The following is a 20,539-nucleotide window of genomic DNA, read 5'->3' on the forward strand; positions in this document are numbered from 1 at the left end:
TAGTATGCAACTTATATAATATGGAAGTGTTATCGATAAGACGTCAATTATGCGTAAACGATTGTATATGTATACAAAATTGTATATAAAATTGTATCTAATTTGCACCGAAATAATAGGTCTATCGATGTATAAGTAGGTATAGGTAGGTATAAGTAGGCCACACTTGTAGTTATAAGTTCATATAAATAATAATCTCGTTCATTCAAATATTCGTGGTTCAGAGTATCCTGCAATTTCGACGAAAACTTTTTTCCTATTTCTTCATTCATGGAGCACCTGGAAAAGAACATTCAATTAAAAGGGAAATCCACTAATATATAAGGCACTTGGTGACAGCTGGTCAAAAATGTATGGAACGATGCTTCTTCTTTAATAAAGTTCTTACTTGGTGCTGGATAGTTGAACACAGGGTACTTGGGTCGAAAAGGAGCATTTGTTCCTTGAACGTGGACGGACTCGTCGTCATCTCGAATGTTCTGAGCTCCTAGCATGCACTCTTCATAAGATGGGGGAGCTAAACCGAATTCACAACGACAAAGAAAGTGTTAATTTCATAAATCTTGTACAAAATCATTTTATACGATTTATTTGGAATTTGATTTGAGCTGTACGTCCCAGGCAGAAATCATTTAATTCTTTAAATAATTTCTTACGTATGTTACAGTTTGCAGAAGAATTAGCTTGGTCGGGAATGACGAAGCCAAGTTGTGCTGGTTGTGTTTTTGTAGTGGTAGTGCTAGGCTGTGGTGTTTCTGGCATTGACATTGTACTCGATGTTGCAGGTTGTTCCGTGGGATATGGCATGGCATTCATCTGCTGAGTAGCTGATGCACTCGGCGCACAATACAGTGGAATTGTTCCGATTAGGAGGGGGTAACTTCTCTGAAGTTTGAGATGCCTGATTTTTGCGGGATAAAATATTTCTGAGTAAAGCATAAATCAGTAAAATTTGTCTTTCAACTAAATAAAGAGATATCCGAGTAATCTATCGAATGATTGACTAATTAAAGGTAAGAAGTCGCGATCGAAAGGAAAGGAAATTTTTTAATACCTCAGTAATCGAACTTCCGTTCACACAGTATCGACCTTAGCTTGTTTAAGCCTGAGATATCTAACTGATATGCGAGCCAATAACTTTGATCACCTTGAATATCTCAGTGGGAGATCTTTTGAGATACACAGAAAAACTTTGTTAATAAAAGTTGTATTGTTTCAAGCGGGTCGTAATGTCACAGGTCATCACATTACTGTCATTTTTTTAAATGACATGGCTATACTTTTCTATTCATAATTAAATAGCGGATATTTACGATTCCTTCGACCTGTAGTAGAAGGTTTTTCGATAACAGATACCAGGCTAAAGCAGCGAGACTTTAAAAGTCTTACATCGTAAAACGTGCTCGAAGTGATGTCCGTTCGCATTGATGCAACATTGAAATCTAACTCGTCGCAGAACATGCTTCAGTTAGTCTTTATTTCATATTGCATTTCTCTATTAATAAGAAAGCTTATGTTTAACAGTAGTTGGAACTATCGTTAGAAGAAACATTTACGTTTTTTACGATTTCAATGTCGCATACATATAGGGCTCTTCGAGCCATTTGTCTTCCTCCTTTAGCATTTTTTTGGGGGGGAATGTATTAATAACGAAGTTATGAGCTGAAACAGCAAACCACCCTACATACTTACGTGCTCGTGAAGTAGACAACCACCTTCAAGTAGTAATCCAAATCAATAATACTACAAAACGGTTGGTGGGATGGCGGAATCGGCGGCACCCTTATTTCCAGAGTAATGACTCCTTCCGGCGTAAAAGGTCCTGCATTCGAAGAGGATATAATTTTGAAGTATTCGGTCTTCGTTTTGGTTGTCGCATGAAGCTTGAGCACCTTGAAAGGAAAATGAGAAAAAAATTGATCGGACGGCTCTCCGAATCACCTAGGCTTCACTTACTCGTTCCAATTTCAGTTCGATCCTCCTTATACCAACTTGGGAAGAAGCATTCTTGTAATTCACCGACGCGCTGATCATCTGACCTGAAACGTACCCAGAGGAAGGCACCCGGATGCTTGTGTTCATCGAGCCCAGACCGAAGCAGCAGCAGGAGAAGTTCTTCTGAATTTCTTCGTGGATTCCCAACTGTTCAAGGAAGGCGATAATTTGCTTAACACTTTCAGTCGGTGATCAGGTTTGAAAAGAAATCGAGCTCATACGCATCTGTGTCGGTGCATGTTCAGATCGAGAACGGAGACAACGGTGAATGCGATCTTGCATTCGTGATCGAACTTCCAGGGCCTGTCGATTATGGCTTTCACCGTGTATCTGACATAGCCATGCCGGTGTTCGAAGCTGCTGGGGATGTTAGAGGGTAGTTGGAACTGGAACTGGTATTGCTGGCACCCCTCTGGGAGAACTATTCTCGAATCCGCTGCGAGATGTTGAAGAAAATATTGTAGAGTTCGAGAATGTTTGCAGGATTAACCCTTTGCACTCGAGTGGCGACTTTGAGGCACCGCTAAGATTGTTATATCACGGTTCCAAAATCATTTTTATTTTATCAAAGCTTAGATTTTAAAAATTGTTAGAAGTGTAACCTGTTGTATGAGTCACAAGGCTCAATATTGTACGCATAAAATGCACTTTGTCATATAAAATGGAAATACTATGTAAGTCAGAAAAATTATTCTAGATTTATAGTTGAAATGGCTTCGAGTGCAAAGGGTTAAGAGCATGCCATTGCATACGTAATACTCTGACATTAACGCGAATGTGCACTCACGTCCACGTGGTTCCAGTATTTCGCCTCTTATGGAAAAGTATTGCTGAGAAGCCCTGTAGACATTTGTGACAGTTTCACTTTTTCCATTAGAACCGCTTCTCGTTTCTCTTTCCGTCCATCGAACAAAGGCTGACCCCTTGGCAATGATATAGATTCCTAGGTTTCATTAATCAGGTTCCATGTAAATTAGTCGTCGACTTTTATCGTATATCTGATTTAAGTAACGCGCGAACCACGTTCGCATACTTTTTGTTCGCCACTTGTAATCGCTACTTCTTTAACCTTTTAGGTACAGCTGAATTTTGCGCGAGGCTATTTCTCTGGACGGCAGAGTCTGATGTGTACTGTGCAGAGTCTGATACTGTATATACAGGGTGTCCCAAAAATGTCTCGCAATCCGAAAGTGGCGGGTTCCTCAGACCATTTGAAGCAACTTCTTCCTTTACAAAAATGTTCTCCGAGGCACCGTTAACGAGTTATTAACGAAAAACAGTGACCAATGAGAGGCGAGCTCGGCTGGCGCGAGGCGACCGAGCTAATGAGCGGAACTGGGCTTCGTGCGCTGGTTGGCTGGGCCGTCTCGCGTCAGCCGTACTCGATTCTTATTGGTCACTGTTTTTCGTTAATAACTCGTTAACGGTGCCTAGGAGAAAATTTTTGTAAAGGAAGAAGTTGCTTCAAATGATCCGAGGAACCCGCCATTTCCGGATTGCGAGACATTTTTGTGACACCCTGTAGACTGTTGTAACTCGATGTGAAGACAAAAGAAGTGTGAAACAATGCATATGAAGACGATTATTTGGTTCAAACGATGACCGAATGAGCTACTAGAGTAAGCCACTATAGTGGCGCGTCGTGCCTAAAAGGTTAATACCGGAACTATTGCTCTGATAAATAATTGTATTCAATAAAGTTCTCTAACAAAATAAACATCCAAGCTAGTCATCTTGTCCTGTATTGCTTGCGTTGAGTTTAAATCAAAACAATGGCGGCATTTGGAAGCTGAGCCATATGCTGATATTGTAATATTAACGGTTTAATAATATCGTGTTGGTAGCACGGATATATTGTAGATCCACCACAATATTGTACACCATAGTCGAGGGGCAGGATATAGTTTCGCACAAATCGTAATGCAAAAATACATCACCACAGATCCTTTGTACGTAATGGTCGCGATATCAGTGCATCGTGTTAATGAATTTAATATTTGATTATCGCGACCGCGATTTATCTTCTCTTTCCGTTGTAGTATGCGAGACTTTTTGATTAATAAAATATCTAAGATCGATCAAAACATGTTTACAAGAAGCAGAGATACTTTATGAGTAACAGTAAACCAGTCAGATCGTCGCTAATTTATAAAGTGAACTTATTGATTACAATAACAAATAAGTCAGCCATCGATTCAATATTTATTTATTTAAGTCCCATGTATGTATGTTCATAACAAATTATTATTATATATATATTATTATCATATTATATTATAATCGTAGCAATATGTCACTTATATCGACTAAAAATAGATTTCTAACAACAGATTAGCCGGGCTCGATTTCTTACAAACACTTCTGAACTTTGATCAATATGAAAAACACTTGTAATTTTTTGTTCAACTAAATATTCTTCGATGTACTGTAGCCTGTTAAGTCGTTCAGTGAGCCGCAACTGAATGATTCACGTCACAGCGTCCGATGACTGCAACGCTTCGTACTAGCGCTGTGTACGTTAAAATACCGCGTTGAATTTTCGAGACTCACCTCTGATGGTCTTGACCTTCGCAGTGTCCAAGATAATGGTTCCTCTTACCACTTCACCGGTCATGTATACGGCACCCGGCTTCTCGAAAATTATGCGGTACGTCCTAAGCGATGACATTGCTGTTAAACGTTTCACTAGACTTCACCGACTGTCGTATCTGATTCTTTTTATCGAGCGAGCATGTTCGATTTCATAGGAAGAGGGAGTTGGAAAAGATAATCCAGCGAACGCTGTTCGCAAACTGTTTCTGCACTGCCTCTGATACTCTTGCTGATATTATTGAACCCTTAGCGCTCTGTTGGCTCCGCTATGGAGACATCCGTCATTTGCTCCGTAAATCCGAAGACTCTGTTGCGGAGCCCAATGTTTTAGCATGATTGCACCGAAGATGCTACGTTTTTGTCGACGTTGGCAATTGTTATTTGTAGTGAAAACGTGCTTAGCGTGTGTACCATTACGATTAAAACATTTCTTGCCCATTTTTATACTTAGGCAACATAAAATGAATTAAATCAAACGCTTTCACAAGGACGTGTAATCTCTTCCGCTCAAAATAAGACATCCTTTATCTCGGACGCTTTGCTCCAAAAATGTGCCGGAGTTGCTGGTAGTGATATTTTCCAGTAAAACGCTGTTCATCTTTATTTTAGAACGTCCGAAGAATATTTACTAATTTTTAATTTAATTTAATTATTAATTGAGACGTTTCCAGTAAAGATTAACAATAAAAAAAATTCCGGCAAACTCACGCGAAAAATATTTTTGTTTCAATAATTCCGTATCCAAACAGAATTCGACGGACGATTCGCAATGATAATTTTATAATAAATCGCGTCAAAGAACACGAGGGATATATTTATTTAAGAATTGCGAAGAATATCATTAATAGTAGATTTACCCATTTCGCTTAGAATGCCTGCGACCTAATGAAAATTTTACGAGTGCTTTCGCATCTGCAAGTGTTAACGGACTCTTCGTCGTCTCTGTCCACCGTGATAAGTACAGCAGATTTCTAATCAAAATGAGTCAACGAAACAATAACAGGAAAGTACAATGTACTGAGACAATCAATCGCTACGGGTATCTTGTATATGTTTTCCAACTAAGCGATTCTTGCACAAGAGTGACTTTAGTAGTTGTCAATCAATTATTTTTCTGGATTATACAAAATGTAAATTTCTGATTGCATGTGTGTTTTTCATACGAAGTTATTCGAGCTTCTATTCTAAGTACTTTTTAATCGCTCGTAATAAGGGGGTCCTTTTTATGTAAACGGGTGCTCATTTTAGTTCAACTTGATTTAAATAATTATATGAACGATGCAGTAGAATTTAAGTTGTAAATAGTATGCAACTTATATAATATGGAAAGGATAAAAATAAGATGTGAATTATGCGTAAACAATTGTATATGTATACAAAATTGTATATAAAGTTGTATCTAATTTGCACCGAAATAATAGGTCTGTCGATGTATAAGTAGGTATAAGTAGGTATAAGTAGGTCACACCTGTAGCTATAAGTTCATATAAATAATAATCGTTCATTCAAATATTCGTGGTTCAGAGTATCCTGCAGTTTCAACGAAAACTTTTTTCCTATTTCTTCATTCATGGAGCACCTGGAAAAGAACATTCAATTAAAAGGGAAATCCACTAATATATAAGACATTTGGTGACAGCTGGTCAAAAATGTATGGAACGATGCTTCTTCTTTAATAAAGTATTTACTTGGTGGTAGATAGTTGAACACAGGGTACTTGGGTACGTGGACGGACTAGTTGTCATCTCGAATGTTCTGAGCTCCTAGCATGCACTCTTTATAAGATGGGGGAGCTAAACCGAATTCACAGCGATAAAGAAAGTGTTAATTTCATAAATCTTCTGCAAAATCATTTTATACGATTTATTTGCAATTTGATTTGAGCTGTACGTCCCAGACAGAAATCATTGAATTTTTCAAATAATTTCTTACGTATGTTCCAGTTTGCGGAAGAATTACCATGGTCCAAAGAATTAGCAGTGCTAGTGCTAGGCTGTGGTGTTTCTGGCATTGACATTGTACTCGATGTTGCAGGTTGTTCCGTGGGATGTGGCATGGCCTTCATCTGCTGAATAGCTGGTGCACTGGGCTCGCAATACAGTGGAATTGTTCCGATTAGGAGGGGGTAACGTCTCTGAAGTTTGAGGTGCCTGATTGTTACGGGATAAAATATTTCTGAGTAAAGTATAAATCAGTAAAGTTTGTCTTTCAACTAAACAAAGAGATATCCGAGTAATCTATCGAATGATTGACTAATTAAAGATAAGAAGTCACGATCGAAAGGAACGGAAAATTGTTTAACATCTCGGAAATCGAACTTCCGCTCATACGGTATCGACCTTAGTCCGTTTAACGAATGATCTTATGGTGCTCCGAATTATCAGAATTTCAACACGATGAGTTATTTAAGTGATATGCGCGGCAGTTAGTTTGATCACCTTGATTGTTTCAGTAAGTTATTTTTCAAGATACGGGAAAACTTTGTTAACAAAAGTTGTATTGTTTCAAGCGGGTCGTAATGTCACAGGTCATCACATTACGGTCATTTTTTTAAATGGCATGGCTATTCTTTTCTATTCATAATTAAACAGCGGATATTTACGATTCCTTCGACCTGTAGTAGAAGGTTTTTCGATAACAAATACCAGGCTAAAGCAGCGACTTTAAAAGTCTTACGTTGTAAAACGTGCTCGAAGTGATGTCCGTTCGCATTGATGCAACATTGAAATCTAACTCGTCGCAGAACATGCTTCAATTAGTCTTTATTTAATATTGCATTTCTCTATTAATAAGAAAGCTTATGTTTAACAGTAGTTGGAACTATCGTTAGAAGAAATATTTACGTTTCTTACGATTTCAATGTCGCATACATATAGGGCTCTTCGAGCTATTTGTCTTCCTCCTTTAGCAATTTTTGTGTGGAAATGTATTAGTAACGAAGTTATGAGCTGAAACAATTATGCAAACCACTCTACATACTTACGTGCCCGTGAAGTGGAAAACCACCTTCAAGCAGTAATCCAAATTAATAATACTACAAAACGGTAGGTGGGATGGCAGAATCGGCGGCACCCTTATTTTCAGAGTAATGACTCGTTCCGGCGTAAAAGGTCCTGCATACGAAGAGGATATAATTTTGAAGCATTCGGTCTTCGTTTTGGTTGTCGCATGAAGCTTGAGCACCTTGAAAGGAAAATGTGAAAAAAATTGATCGGACGGCTCTCCGAATCACCTAGGCTTCACTTACTCGTTCCAATTTCAGTTCGATCTTCGTTATACCAACTTCGGAAGAAGCATTCTTGTAATTCACCGACGCGCTGATTATCTGACCTGAAACGTACCCAGAGGCAGGCACCCGGATGCTTGTGTTCATCGAGCCTAGACCGAAGCAGCAGCAGCAGAAGTTCTTCCGAATTTCGTCGTGGATTCCTAACTGTTCAAGGAAGGCGATAATTCGCTTAACACTTTCAGTCGGTGATCAGGTTTGAAAAGAAATCGAGCTCATACGCATCTGTGTCGGTGCATGTTCAGATCGAGAACGGAGGCAACGGTGAATGCGATCTTGCATTCGTGATCGAACTTCCAGGGCCTGTCGATTACGGCTTTCACCGTGTATCTGACATAGCCATGCTTGTGTTCTAAGCTGCTGGGGATGTTAGAGGGTAGTTGAAACATAAACGGATACTGATGGTAGCCCTCTTTGATTTCCATCCTCGAGTCCGCTGCAAGATGTCAAAGGATTTCGTTCCATACACGCAAATTTTGTTTTATGTATGCGCCTTTCATTCTATAAGACGTAGGAAATGAGGAAAAATCTGTAAAACATTAGTGTTTTACACACTCACATTCGGAAGAACCAAGTACATTGCCCTTTATCGTAAAATAGTGCTCCGAAGCGGAATAGCTGTCACTGGTACTTATTACTGTGCCATCGTTATCAGTTGTACTCGACGATTCTGTCCAGTGTACGCTAGCTGCCCCCTTGGCAATGAAATAGAGCCCTGCAAATCATTAATTAGGTTCAATGAGTATCGATCGTTGGCTCTTTTATTGCTGTATATGGTAACGACAATGCATATTTCGTACTTTGTGGTACGCGTATTATTTATGCCGTTTAATTTAAAATCAGTGTCAGAAAAGATCGATTACTGCATAGTGAGGGATGCGCAATTTTTCTTAATAATTGAATGGAGGAGCGTATTCGATAAGTTCAATAGTAGTTACTCTGATAATTATGAACGAAAAAATCTGTGATCAACTATTTCGATTGGTAGTTCAAGGGTTCAGCTTAAATTGAAAGGAAGTTCCAAAGATGTGTGTTGTGCCGACAGTATAACATGAACATCTTGATAACGCTTGCAGGATAATAATAGCGACTCCACCTACACGCGAGGAACAATGTGTATAAATACTTTATATAATCATTGAGTAAAATCGGAGTGATAATGACGATACCGTTTTTCCAAGTACAGCATCATGTTTTCGATTTAATTGTACTCGAAACGTTTTTATAAATGTTTTTATAAACGTCCCTGTGCAATGTCTGCGTTGATAAAAAAGCTTGGGTGACAGGATCGTTGAAAATTTAAATGACAAGAGATCAATTTATTTTCAACGGACTATTCCTGCATCTGTTCTTTCCTTAAACGTCGAAAACAAATTATTATTTCGCTTCAAAGTAAGAATACGCATCCGTTGATCAAAGGATAAATTTCTGTCTGCTGATTCGACCCTTCAACGCGCAACAATTTTCATTTTCGCACTTGTTTTCACATGACAGAGAAGACAAAATTGCCGCGCGCAAGAAATGAAACGTAGTTTCGAAGTTTATACGATTTGAAACCGTTCATGCACGGGTATGTGCATGAAGGGATTGAAACGTGTATGACGCTTTCTATCAACGTGCAGTTGTCATCGGTGAAATTTAAGCTTTTCAATAATCCGAGTCTACGTTCGACAATTAAATGTTTTCCGCGGCACAATGTCGGACGTAGACTAGCGCCGCTATTTTGATCGCTGCACTCTCATTCCGCGTTCAATTTTTAAAACTTGCCTCTAACGGATTTCTCCTCGCTGGTGTTCACGATAATGTTGCCAGTTACCGATTCACCGACTTGATACACGGCGCCTGGTCGATCTAACTTGATAGTGAACGTCCTTAACGACGGCATCTTGTTGAAATCACGCACAAGACTGATGTCCGTCTCGGATCTTCTTTATCGAGCGAGTCCGCCAGCAGGCTGATCGAATTTCCAGGAAGTGAGAGCAAGGAAAATAGAAGTACTTAGGAATGTAAACTGTCTGCTTGCAATGACTGCGACTTACTGAAAATTTCACGAGAGCTTTCATATCTAGATACGTTGACCGGACACGCTGTCATGTTTGTCCACCGCGGTACGACCGGTAGATTCGTAATCATCATGACTCATCGAATCAATAACAGAAAAGGACATTGCACTGAGATAATTATTCGTCATAGATATCTAGCATAGCATTCTTTGTTAAGAGTGTAAGATTTTTTACAAACGGTAGGACTTTTAATCTGATTTTTGAACGACTTTAGCAGCCTCGAAACAATAATTATTCTGGACTACTCAAAATGTGAACTTCCGATTGTATCTGTATTTATGATACGATGAAATTTGTAAACCACGTAAACGAGTGCGCATTTTAATTCAACTTGATTTAAATAATTATTTGAACGATGCAGTAGAATTCGGGTTGTAAATAGTATGCAACTTATATAATATGGAAGGGTTATCGATAAGACGTCAATTATGCGTAAACGATTGTATATGTATACAAAATTGTATATAAAGTTGTGTCTAATTTGCACCGAAATAATAGGTCTGTCGATGTATAAGTAGGTATAAGTAGGTATAAGTAGGTCACACCTGTAGCTATAAGTTCATATAAATAATAATCGTTCATTCAAACATTCGTGGTTCAGAGTATCCTGCAATTTCAACGAAAACTTTTTTCCTATTTCTTCATTCATGGAGCACCTGGAAAAGAACATTCAATTAAAAGGGAAATCCACTAATATATAAGACATTTGGTGACAGCTGGTCAAAAATGTATGGAACGATGCTTCTTCTTTAATAAAGTATTTACTTGGTGGTAGATAGTTGAACACAGGGTACTTGGGTACGTGGACTGACTCGTCGTCATCTCGAATGTTCTGAGCTCCTAGCATGCACTCTTTATAAGATGGGGGAGCTAAACCGAATTCACAGCGATAAAGAAAGTGTTAATTTCATAAATCTTCTGCAAAATCATTTTATACGATTTATTTGCAATTTGATTTGAGCTGTACGTCCCAGACAGAAATCATTGAATTTTTCAAATAATTTCTTACGTATGTTCCAGTTTGCGGAAGAATTACCATGGTCCAAAGAATTAGCAGTGCTAGTGCTAGGCTGTGGTGTTTCTGGCATTGACATTGTACTCGATGTTGCAGGTTGTTCCGTGGGATGTGGCATGGCCTTCATCTGCTGAATAGCTGGTGCACTGGGCTCGCAATGCAGTGGAATTGTTCCGATTAGGAGGGGGTAACGTCTCTGAAGTTTGAGGTGCCTGATTGTTACGGGATAAAATATTTCTGAGTAAAGTATAAATCAGTAAAGTTTGTCTTTCAACTAAACAAAGAGATATCCGAGTAATCTATCGAATGATTGACTAATTAAAGATAAGAAGTCGCGATCGAAAGGAACGGAAATTTTTTAATACCTCAGTAATCGAACTTCCGTTCACACAGTATCGACCTTAGCTTGTTTAAGCCTGAGATATCTAACTGATATGCGAGCCAATAACTTTGATCACCTTGAATATCTCAGTGGGAGATCTTTTGAGATACACAGAAAAACTTTGTTAATAAAAGTTGTATTGTTTCAAGCGGGTCGTAATGTCACAGGTCATCACATTACTGTCATTTTTTTAAATGACATGGCTATACTTTTCTATTCATAATTAAATAGCGGATATTTACGATTCCTTCGACCTGTAGTAGAAGGTTTTTCGATAACAAATACCAGGCGAAAGCAGCGAGACTTTAAAAGTCTTACGTCGTAAAACGTGCTCGAAGTGATGTCCGTTCGCATTGATGCAACATTGAAATCTAACTCGTCGCAGAACATGCTTCAATTAGTCTTTATTTCATATTGCATTTCTCTATTAATAAGAAAGCTTATGTTTAACAGTAGTTGGAACTATCGTTAGAAGAAATATTTACGTTTCTTACGATTTCAATGTCGCATACATATAGGGCTCTTCGAGCTGTTTGTCTTCCTCATTTTGCTATTTGTGTGGAAGCATTTTTTGTGTGGAAATGTATTAATAACGAAGTTATGAGCTGAAACAATTATGCAAACCACTCTACATACTTACGTGCCCGTGAAGTAGACAACCACCTTCAAGCAGTAATCCAAATTAATAATACTACAAAACGGTAGGTGGGATGGCAGAATCGGCGGCACCCTTATTTCCAGAGTAATGACTCCATCCGGCGTAAAAGGTCCTGTATGCGAAGAGGATATAATTTTGAAGTATTCGGTCTTCATTTCGGTTATCGCGCGAAGCTTGAGCACCTTGAAAGGAAAATGAGAAAAAAATTGATCGGACGGCTCTCCGAATCACCTAGGCTTCACTTACTCGTTCCAATTTCAGTTCGATCTTCGTTATACCAACTTTGGAAGACGTATTCTTGTAATTCACCGACGCGCTGATAGTCTGACCTGAAACGTACCCAGAGGAAGGCACCCGGATGCTTGTGTTCATCGAGTCTCGACCGAAACAGCAGCAGCAGAAGTTCTTCCGAATTTCGTCGTGGATTCCTAACTGTTCAAGGAAGGCGATAATTCGCTTAACACTTTCAGTCGGTGATCAGGTTTGAAAAGAAATCGAGCTCATACGCATCTGTGTCGGTGCATGTTCAGATCGAGAACGGAGGCAACGGTGAATGCGATCTTGCATTCGTGATCGAACTTCCAGGGCCTGTCGATTACGGCTTCCACCGTGTATCTCACATAGCCATGCTTGTGTTCGAAGCTGCTGGGGATGTTAGAGGGTAGTTGAAACCTAAACGGATACTGATGGTAGCCCTCTTTGATTTCCACCCTCGAGTCCGCTGCAAGATGTCAAAGGATTTCGTTCCATACACGCAAATTTTGTTTTATGTATGCGCCTTTCATTCTATAAGACGTAGGAAATGAGGAAAAATCTGTAAAACATTAGTGTTTTACACACTCACATTTGGAAGAACCAAGTACATTGACCTTTATCCTAAAATATTGCTCCGAATCGTAATAGTTGTCAATGGTACCTATTACTTTGCCATCGTTACAAGGTGTCCATTCTGTCCAGTTTACGCTAGCTGTCCCCTTGGCAATGATATAGAGCCCTGCAAATCATTAATTAGGTTCAATGAGTATCGATCGTTGACTCTTTTGTTGCTGTATATGGTAACGACAATGCATATTTCGTACTTTGTGGTACGCGTATTATTTATGCCGTTTAATTTAAAATCAGTGTCAGAAAAGATCGATTACTGCATAGTGAGGGATGCGCAATTTTTCTTAATAATTGAATGGAGGAGCGTATTCGATAAGTTCAATAGTAGTTACTCTGATAATTATGAACGAAAAAATCTGTGATCAACTATTTCGATTGGTAGTTCAAGGGTTCAGCTTAAATTGAAAGGAAGTTCCAAAGATGTGTGTTGTGCCGATAGTATAACATGAACATCTTGATAACGCTTGCAGGATAATAATAGCAACTCCACCTACACGCGAGGAACAATGTGTATAAATACTTTATATAATCAGTGAGTAAAATCGGAGTGATAATGACGATACCGTTTTTCCAAGTACAGCATCATGTTTTCGATTTAAATTGTACTCGAAACGTTTTTATAAATGTTTTTATAAACGTCCCTGTGCAATGTCTGCGTTGATAAAAAAGCTTGGGTGACAGGGTCGTTGAAAATTTAAATGATAAGAGATCAATTTATTTTCAACGGACTATTCCTGCATCTGTTCTTTCCTTAAACGTCGAAAACAAATTATTATTTCGCTTCAAAGTAAGAATACGCATCCGTTGATCAAAGGATAAATTTCTGTCTGCTGATTCGACCCTTCAACGCGCAACAATTTTCATTTTCGCACTTGTTTTCACATGACAGAGAAGACAAAATTGCCGCGCGCAAGAAATGAAACGTAGTTTCGAAGTTTATACGATTTGAAACCGTTCATGCACGGGTATGTGCATGAAGGGATTGAAACGTGTATGACGCTTTCTATCAACGTGCAGTTGTCATCGGTGAAATTTAAGCTTTTCAATAATCCGAGTCTACGTTCGACAACTAAATGTTTTCCGCGGCACAATGTCGGACGTAGACTAGCGCCGCTATTTTGATCGCTGCACTCTCATTCCGCGTTCAATTTTTAAAGCTTGCCTCTAACGGATTTCTCCTCGCTGGTGTTCACGATAATGTTGCCAGTTACCGATTCACCGGCTTGATACACGGCGCCTGGTCGATCTAACTCGATAGTGAACGTTCTTAACGATGGCATCTTGTTGAAATCACGCACAAGACTGATGTCCTTCACGGATCTTCTTTATCGAGCGAGTTCGCCAGCAGGCTGATCAAATTTCCAGGAAGTGAGAGCAAGGAAAATAGAAGTACTTAGGAATGTAAACTGTCTGCTTGCAATGACTGCGACTTACTGAAAATTTCACGAGAGCTTTTATATCTAGATACGTTGACCGGACACGCTGTCATGTTTGTCCACCGCGGTACGACCGGTAGATTCGTAATCATCATGACTCATCGAATCAATAACAGAAAAGAACATTGCACTGAGATAATTATTCGTCATAAATATCTAGCAAAGCATTCTTTGTTAAGAGTGTAAGATTTTTTACAAACGGTAGGACTTTTAATCTGATTTTTGAACGACTTTAGCAGCCTCGAATCAATAATTATTCTGGACTACTCAAAATGTGAACTTCCGATTGTATCTGTATTTATGATACGATGAAATTTGTAAACCACGTAAACGAGTGCGCATTTTAATTCAACTTGATTTAAATAATTATTTGAACGATGCAGTAGAATTCGGGTTGTAAATAGTATGCAACTTATATAATATGGAAGGGTTATCGATAAGACGTCAATTATGCGTAAACGATTGTATATGTATACAAAATTGTATATAAAGTTGTGTCTAATTTGCACCGAAATAATAGGTCTGTCGATGTATAAGTAGGTATAAGTAGGTATAAGTAGGTCACACCTGTAGCTATAAGTTCATATAAATATTAATCGTTCATTCAAATATTCGTGGTTCAGAGTATCCTGCAATTTCAACGAAAACTTTTTTCCTATTTCTTCATTCATGGAGCACCTGGAAAAGAACATTCAATTAAAAGGGAAATCCACTAATATATAAGACATTTGGTGACAGCTGGTCAAAAATGTATGGAACGATGCTTCTTCTTTAATAAAGTATTTACTTGGTGGTAGATAGTTGAACACAGGGTACTTGGGTACGTGGACGGACTCGTCGTCATCTCGAATGTTCTGAGCTCCTAGCATGCACTCTTTATAAGATGGGGGAGCTAAACCGAATTCACAACGATAAAGAAAGTGTTAATTTCATAAATCTTCTGCAAAATCATTTTATACGATTTATTTGCAATTTGATTTGAGCTGTACGTCCCAGACAGAAATCATTGAATTTTTCAAATAATTTCTTACGTATGTTCCAGTTTGCGGAAGAATTACCATGGTCCAAAGAATTAGCAGTGCTAGTGCTAAGCTGTGGTGTTTCTGGCATTGACATTGTACTCGATGTTGCAGGTTGTTCCGTGGGATATGGCATGGCATTCATCTGCTGAGTAGCTGATGCACTCGGCGCACAATACAGTGGAATTGTTCCGATTAGGAGGGGGTAACGTCTCTGAAGTCTGAGGTGCCTGATTGTTACGGGATAAAATATTTCTGAGTAAAGTATAAATCAGTAAAGTTTGTCTTTCAACTAAACAAAGAGATATCCGAGTAATCTATCGAATGATTGACTAATTAAAGATAAGAAGTCACGGTCGAAAGGAACGGAAAATTGTTTAACATCTCGGAAATCGAACTTCCGCTCATACGGTATCGACCTTAGTCCGTTTAACGAATGATCTTATGGTGCTCCGAATTATCAGAATTTCAACACGATGAGTTATTTAAGTGATATGCGCGGCAGTTAGTTTGATCACCTTGATTGTTTCAGTAAGTTATTTTTCAAGATACGGGAAAACTTTGTTAACAAAAGTTGTATTGTTTCAAGCGGGTCGTAATGTCACAAGTCATCACATTACGGTCATTTTTTAAAATGGCATGGCTATACTTTTCTATTCATAATTAAATAGCGGATATTTACGATTCCTTCGACCTGTAGTAGAAGGTTTTTCGATAACAGATACCATGCTAAAGCAGCGAGACTTTAAAAGTCTTACATCGTAAAACGTGCTCGAAGTGATGTCCGTTCGCATTGATGCAACATTGAAATCTAACTCGTCGCAGAACATGCTTCAATTAGTCTTTATTTCATATTGCATTCCTCTATTAATAAGAAAGCTTATGTTTAACAGTAGTTGGAACTATCGTTAGAAGAAACATTTACGTTTTTTACGATTTCAATGTCGCATACATATAGGGCTCTTCTAGCTATTTGTCTTCCTCCTTTAGCATTTTTTGTGTGGAAATGTATTAATAACGAAGTTATGAGCTGAAACAATTATGCAAACCACTCTACATACTTACGTGCCCGTGAAGTAGACAACCACCTTCAAGTAGTAATCCAAATTAATAATACTACAAAACGGTTGGTGGGATGGCAGGATCGGCGGCACCCTTATTTCCAGAGTAATGACTCGTTCCGGCGTAAAAGGTCCTGTATACGAAGAGGATATAATTTTGAAGTATTCGGTCTTCGTTTTGGTTGTCGCGCGAAGCTTGAGCACCTTGAAAGGAAAATGAGAAAAAAATTGATCGGGCGGCTCTCCGAATCACCTAGGCTTCACTTACTCGTTCCAATTTCAGTTCGATCTTCGTTATACCAACTTCGGAAGAAGCATTCTTGTAATTCACCGACGCGCTGATCATCTGATCTGGAACGTACCCAGAGGAAGGCACCCGGATGCTTGTGTTCATCGAGCCCAGACCGAAGCAGCAGCAGGAGAAGTTCTTCTGAATTTCTTCGTGGATTCCCAACTGTTCAAGAAAGGCGATAATTCGCTTAACACTTTCAATCGGTGATCAGGTTTGAAAAGAAATCGAGTTCATACGCATCTGTGTCGGTGCATGTTCAGATCGATAACGGAGACAACGGTGAATGCGATCTTGCATTCGTGATCGAACTTCCAGGGCCTGTCGATTATGACTTTCACCGTGTATCTGATATAGCCATGCTCGTGTTCGAAGCTGCTGGGGATGTCAGAGGGTAGTTGGAACTGGAACTGGTATTGCTGGTACCCCTCCGGGTGAAATATTCTCGAATCCGCTGCGAGATGTTGAAGAACATATTGTAGAGTTCGAGAATGTTTGCAGGATTAACCCTTTGCACTCGAGTGGCGACTTTGAGGCACCGCTAAGATTGGTATATCACGGTTCCAAAATCATTTGTATATTATTGAAGCCTTAGATTTCAAAAATTGTTAAAAGTGTAACCTGTTGTATGAGTCGCAAGACTCAATTTCGTGCGCATGAAATGCACCTTGTCATATAAAATGGAAATACTATGTAAGTCAGAAAAATTATTCTAGATTTATAGTTGAAATGGCTTCGAGTGCAAAGGGTTAAAAGCGTGCCGTTGCATACGTAACACTCTGTGACATTAACGCGAATGTGCACTCACGTTCACGTGCTTCCAGTATTTCGGCTCTTACGGAAAAGAATTGCTCAGAAGCCCTGTAGGTATTTCTTTTTCCTTCAGAACCTAATCTCATTTCGTTTTCCGTCCATTTAACAAAAGCTGACCCCTTGGCAATGATATAGAATCCTACGTTTCATTAATCAGGTTCCATGTAAATTAATCGTCGACTTTTATCGTATATCTGATTTAAGTAACGCGCGAACCACGTTCGCATACTTTGCTCGCAACGTGTAATCGCTACTTCTTTAAGGAGACGTTACACCTAGCGAGTTTCGAAATATTCAGCGTACGCGCAACAGTTTCTGGATCGCACACCGCACCGTAACGTTGATTTTATATCGGTCTTTTGTGCGAAATGTTTGTACCGCGTCATTTGCAGTTTACTAATGGTGATCGAGCCTCTGTCGCAACGTGTTATTAGACCATGGAGCGTTTGGTGCATACAAATTGGCGCAATTTCGTGACATCGCGAAGAAAATAGAAAATGCACTTTGCGATCTCCTATTACCAAACAGCACAGGGACGACAGGGGATTAATATCGGGATGTAACAATAAGATAAAAATTAACTAACAGCCTTGTTACGAGCCGAGGGCCAGGCAGCTTTGCGTGGCCGGAGGTTGCATGCAATTGGGATTTTTCTAAGCGAGATTCGTAGACCAGCCAATGCTCATTTCGGCACGGGTGGCTACTTTTAAGGTAAGGATAGGGTGCGTAGATCAGCCAATGCTTATTTCGGCACGGGTGGCTACCTTTAAAGTAAGGATAGGGTGCGTAGACCAGCCAATACTTATTTCGACACGGGTGGCCACTATAGTGGCGCGTCGTGCCTAAAAGGTTAATACCGGAACTATTGCTCTGATAAATAATTGTATTCAATAAAGTTCTGTAACAAAATAAACATCCAAGCTAGTCATCTTGTCCTGTATTGCTTGCGTTGAGTTTAAATCAAAACAATGGCGGCATTTGGAAGCTGAGCCATATGCTGATATTGTAATATTAACGGTTTAATAATATCGTGTTGGTAGCACGGATATATTGTAGATCCACCACAATATTGTACACCATAGTCGAGGGGCAGGATATAGTTTCGCACAAATCGTAATGCAAAAATACATCACCACAGATCCTTTGTACGTAATGGTCGCGATATCGGTGCATCGTGTTAATGAATTTAATATTTGATTATCGCGACCGCGATTTATCTTCTCTTTCCGTTGTAGTATGCGAGACTTTTTGATTAATAAAATATCTAAGATCGATCAAAACATGTTTACAAGAAGCAGAGATACTTTATGAGTAACAGTAAACCAGTCAGATCGTCGCTAATTTATAAAGTGAACTTATTGATTACAGTAACAAATAAGTCAACCATCGATTCAATATTTATTTATCTAAGCCCCATGTATGTATGTTCATAACAAATTATTATGTATCTTCATAGTAATATGTCACTTATATCGACTAAAAATAGATTTCTAATAACAGATTAGCCGGGCTCGATTTCTTACAAACACTTCTGAACTTTGATCAATATGAAAACCACTTGTAATTTTTTGCTCAACTAAATATTCTTCGATGTACTGTAGCCTGTTAAGCCGATGTCTGTAACGCTTCGTACTGGCGCTGTGTACGTTAAAATACCGCGTTCAATTTTCGAGACTCACCACTGATGGTCTTGACCTTCGCAGTGTCCAAGATAATGGTTCCTCTTACCACTTCACCGGACATGTATACGGCACCCGGCTTCTCGAAAATTAGGCGGTACGTCCTAAGCGATGACAATGCTGTTAAACGTTTCACTAGACTTCACCGATTGTGGTATCTGATTCTTTTTATCGAGCGAGCATGTTCGATTTCATAGAAAGGATATACTTCGAGCGGACGTGACCAGTCGGAGTCGAAGTTGCCGGAGTTGGTCAATAATAAAATAATTAAACAGATCGGACTCACATGATTTTCCGATCTATGGTAACGGCTCAGTCAGGCTCGATTTTCTTGTTCCGAAGCGCAAAAAACTAGCGTCGGCCTTGGATCTTCCTTATCGCACGGGTCCGTCAGCAGACGATTGAATTATCACGAAATGGAAGTAAAGAAAACGAAAATAGCGAAAACTGTAAACTGTCTGCTTAGAATGCTTGCGAGCTAATGAAAATTTGACGAGTGCTTTCGTATCTGCAAGTGTTAACGGTCTCTCCGTCGTCTCTGTACACCGTGGTAAGTGCAGCAGATTTCTAATCAAGATGAGTCAACGAAACAGTAACAGGAAAGTACATTGTACTGAGACAATCACTCGCCACGGGTATCTTGTATATCTTTTCCAACTAAGCGATTCTTGCACAAGAGTGACTTTAGTAGTTGTCAATCAATTATTTTTCTGGATTATACAAAATGTAAATTTCCGATTGCATGTGTGTTTTTCATACGAAGTTATTTGAGCTTCTATTCTAAGTACTTTTTAATTGCTCGTAATAAGGGGGTCCTTTTTATGTAAACGGGTGATCATTTTAGTTCAACTTGATTTAAATAATTATTTGAACGATGCAGTAGAATTTAAGTTGTAAATAGTATGCAACTTATATAATATGGAAAGGATAACAATAAGATGTGAATTATGCGTAAACAATTGTATATGTATACAAAATTGTAGGGCAATCGTCGTTGAAGTCTGTAGATTGAGAGTCACGATCTCCAATTAATCAACAGGTTGCTACCCGAGCACTGAATCGGAAACATTGATTCTCTCGAGCACGAGCTATCAGTATTATAAGTCACCTTTTCTTTTCATCGAATCTTTAGATAGTCCTGCATTCAGAAATAAGCGCAAAATGTATGCAGTTTGAAGTAAAATTCTTGTACCGAAAACTATATACGGATTAATGAAGGGATTTAGTTTCCATGTATGCAAGAATCATTTAGTAAATTCTACTCCTATGTAACATGTATAATTAATAATATATCTGCCTCTATCATGATGCACGATAAGGATAGAGTGAACTTTGACAAGTGCATTTTAGGAGAAACATTTAATGA

The 20,539-nt window shown here is 38.9% G+C and overlaps 4 protein-coding genes across 10 annotated transcripts; all 4 read right to left on the reverse strand.

Moving 5' to 3' along the window:
• Window positions 1–47: 47 nt before the first annotated feature.
• Window positions 48–4,778, reverse strand: LOC117230089 (arrestin domain-containing protein 2). Its single transcript, XM_076524653.1, has 8 exons — window positions 4,546–4,778; window positions 2,783–2,938; window positions 2,217–2,431; window positions 1,957–2,142; window positions 1,693–1,892; window positions 657–901; window positions 389–517; window positions 48–279 (listed from the first exon to the last, which is right to left on the reverse strand). The coding sequence occupies exons 1-8, from the start codon at window positions 4,661–4,663 to the stop codon at window positions 269–271; spliced, it is 1,260 nt and encodes a 419-aa protein (XP_076380768.1). The 5' UTR covers window positions 4,664–4,778; the 3' UTR covers window positions 48–268.
• Window positions 4,779–5,936: 1,158 nt separating this feature from the next.
• LOC143260045 (arrestin domain-containing protein 2-like) lies at window positions 5,937–9,923 on the reverse strand. 2 transcript variants are annotated; one of them, XM_076524656.1, is made up of 8 exons: window positions 9,641–9,923; window positions 8,433–8,588; window positions 8,095–8,309; window positions 7,835–8,020; window positions 7,571–7,770; window positions 6,547–6,737; window positions 6,276–6,380; window positions 5,937–6,166 (listed from the first exon to the last, which is right to left on the reverse strand). In XM_076524656.1, the coding sequence occupies exons 1-7, from the start codon at window positions 9,756–9,758 to the stop codon at window positions 6,322–6,324; spliced, it is 1,125 nt and encodes a 374-aa protein (XP_076380771.1). In that variant the 5' UTR covers window positions 9,759–9,923; the 3' UTR covers window positions 5,937–6,166; window positions 6,276–6,321. The 2 variants fall into 2 exon arrangements, with proteins under 2 accessions (XP_076380771.1, XP_076380770.1); XM_076524655.1 differs by having other exon boundaries at window positions 6,520–6,737.
• A 439-nt stretch (window positions 9,924–10,362) lies between these two features.
• LOC143258749 (arrestin domain-containing protein 3-like) lies at window positions 10,363–14,644 on the reverse strand. 4 transcript variants are annotated; one of them, XM_076524437.1, is made up of 8 exons: window positions 14,039–14,644; window positions 12,836–12,985; window positions 12,498–12,712; window positions 12,238–12,423; window positions 11,974–12,173; window positions 10,973–11,163; window positions 10,702–10,806; window positions 10,363–10,592 (listed from the first exon to the last, which is right to left on the reverse strand). In XM_076524437.1, the coding sequence occupies exons 1-8, from the start codon at window positions 14,154–14,156 to the stop codon at window positions 10,582–10,584; spliced, it is 1,176 nt and encodes a 391-aa protein (XP_076380552.1). In that variant the 5' UTR covers window positions 14,157–14,644; the 3' UTR covers window positions 10,363–10,581. The 4 variants fall into 4 exon arrangements, with proteins under 4 accessions (XP_076380552.1, XP_076380551.1, XP_076380550.1 ...); XM_076524436.1 differs by having other exon boundaries at window positions 10,946–11,163; XM_076524435.1 differs by having other exon boundaries at window positions 10,363–10,806.
• Window positions 14,645–14,760: 116 nt separating this feature from the next.
• Window positions 14,761–19,725, reverse strand: LOC117230090 (arrestin domain-containing protein 2-like). 3 transcript variants are annotated; one of them, XM_076524440.1, is made up of 9 exons: window positions 19,460–19,725; window positions 19,174–19,277; window positions 17,490–17,613; window positions 16,921–17,135; window positions 16,661–16,846; window positions 16,397–16,596; window positions 15,344–15,561; window positions 15,100–15,204; window positions 14,761–14,990 (listed from the first exon to the last, which is right to left on the reverse strand). In XM_076524440.1, exons 3-9 carry the CDS (start codon window positions 17,578–17,580, stop codon window positions 14,980–14,982), a joined length of 1,026 nt encoding a protein of 341 aa, XP_076380555.1. In that variant the 5' UTR covers window positions 17,581–17,613; window positions 19,174–19,277; window positions 19,460–19,725; the 3' UTR covers window positions 14,761–14,979. The 3 variants fall into 3 exon arrangements, with proteins under 3 accessions (XP_076380555.1, XP_076380553.1, XP_076380554.1); XM_076524438.1 differs by having other exon boundaries at window positions 17,490–17,633; XM_076524439.1 differs by lacking the exon at window positions 17,490–17,613.
• Between the last annotated feature and the right edge of the window lie 814 nt (window positions 19,726–20,539).

This window comes from Megalopta genalis, chromosome 9 (genome assembly GCF_051020955.1).
Source record: "Megalopta genalis isolate 19385.01 chromosome 9, iyMegGena1_principal, whole genome shotgun sequence".
NCBI lineage: Eukaryota > Metazoa > Arthropoda > Insecta > Hymenoptera > Halictidae > Megalopta > Megalopta genalis.

Bases quoted from the DNA above. Each gene is read 5' to 3' on its own strand.
- LOC117230089 (XM_076524653.1), bottom strand. From the start codon at position 4,663: ATGTCATCGCTTAGGACGTACCGCATAATTTTCGAGAAGCCGGGTGCC. The intron at 2,143-2,216 runs GTATGAGCTCGA...TTCCTTGAACAG, and splicing joins ACATGCACCGACACAGATGC to TTGGGAATCCACGAAGAAAT. The intron at 902-1,692 runs GTAAGTATGTAG...CGCAAAAATCAG, and splicing joins GTTGTCTACTTCACGAGCAC to GCATCTCAAACTTCAGAGAA.
- LOC143260045 (XM_076524655.1), bottom strand. From the start codon at position 9,758: ATGCCGTCGTTAAGGACGTTCACTATCAAGTTAGATCGACCAGGCGCC. The intron at 8,310-8,432 runs GTGAGTGTGTAA...GACATCTTGCAG, and splicing joins TGTACTTGGTTCTTCCGAAT to CGGACTCGAGGATGGAAATC. The intron at 6,381-6,519 runs GTAAGAAATTAT...AATTCGGTTTAG, and splicing joins TTCCGCAAACTGGAACATAC to CTCCCCCATCTTATAAAGAG.
- LOC143258749 (XM_076524434.1), bottom strand. From the start codon at position 14,156: ATGCCATCGTTAAGAACGTTCACTATCGAGTTAGATCGACCAGGCGCC. The intron at 12,986-14,038 runs GCAAGCTTTAAA...AATGATTTGCAG, and splicing joins CGAGGAGAAATCCGTTAGAG to GGCTCTATATCATTGCCAAG. The intron at 12,174-12,237 runs GTAAGTGAAGCC...TTTCCTTTCAAG, and splicing joins TCGAACTGAAATTGGAACGA to GTGCTCAAGCTTCGCGCGAT.
- LOC117230090 (XM_076524438.1), bottom strand. The intron at 17,634-19,173 runs GTGAGTCTCGAA...AATGAAACGTAG, and splicing joins GAAGGTCAAGACCATCAGTG to GATTCTATATCATTGCCAAG. The intron at 16,847-16,920 runs GTATGAACTCGA...TTTCTTGAACAG, and splicing joins ACATGCACCGACACAGATGC to TTGGGAATCCACGAAGAAAT.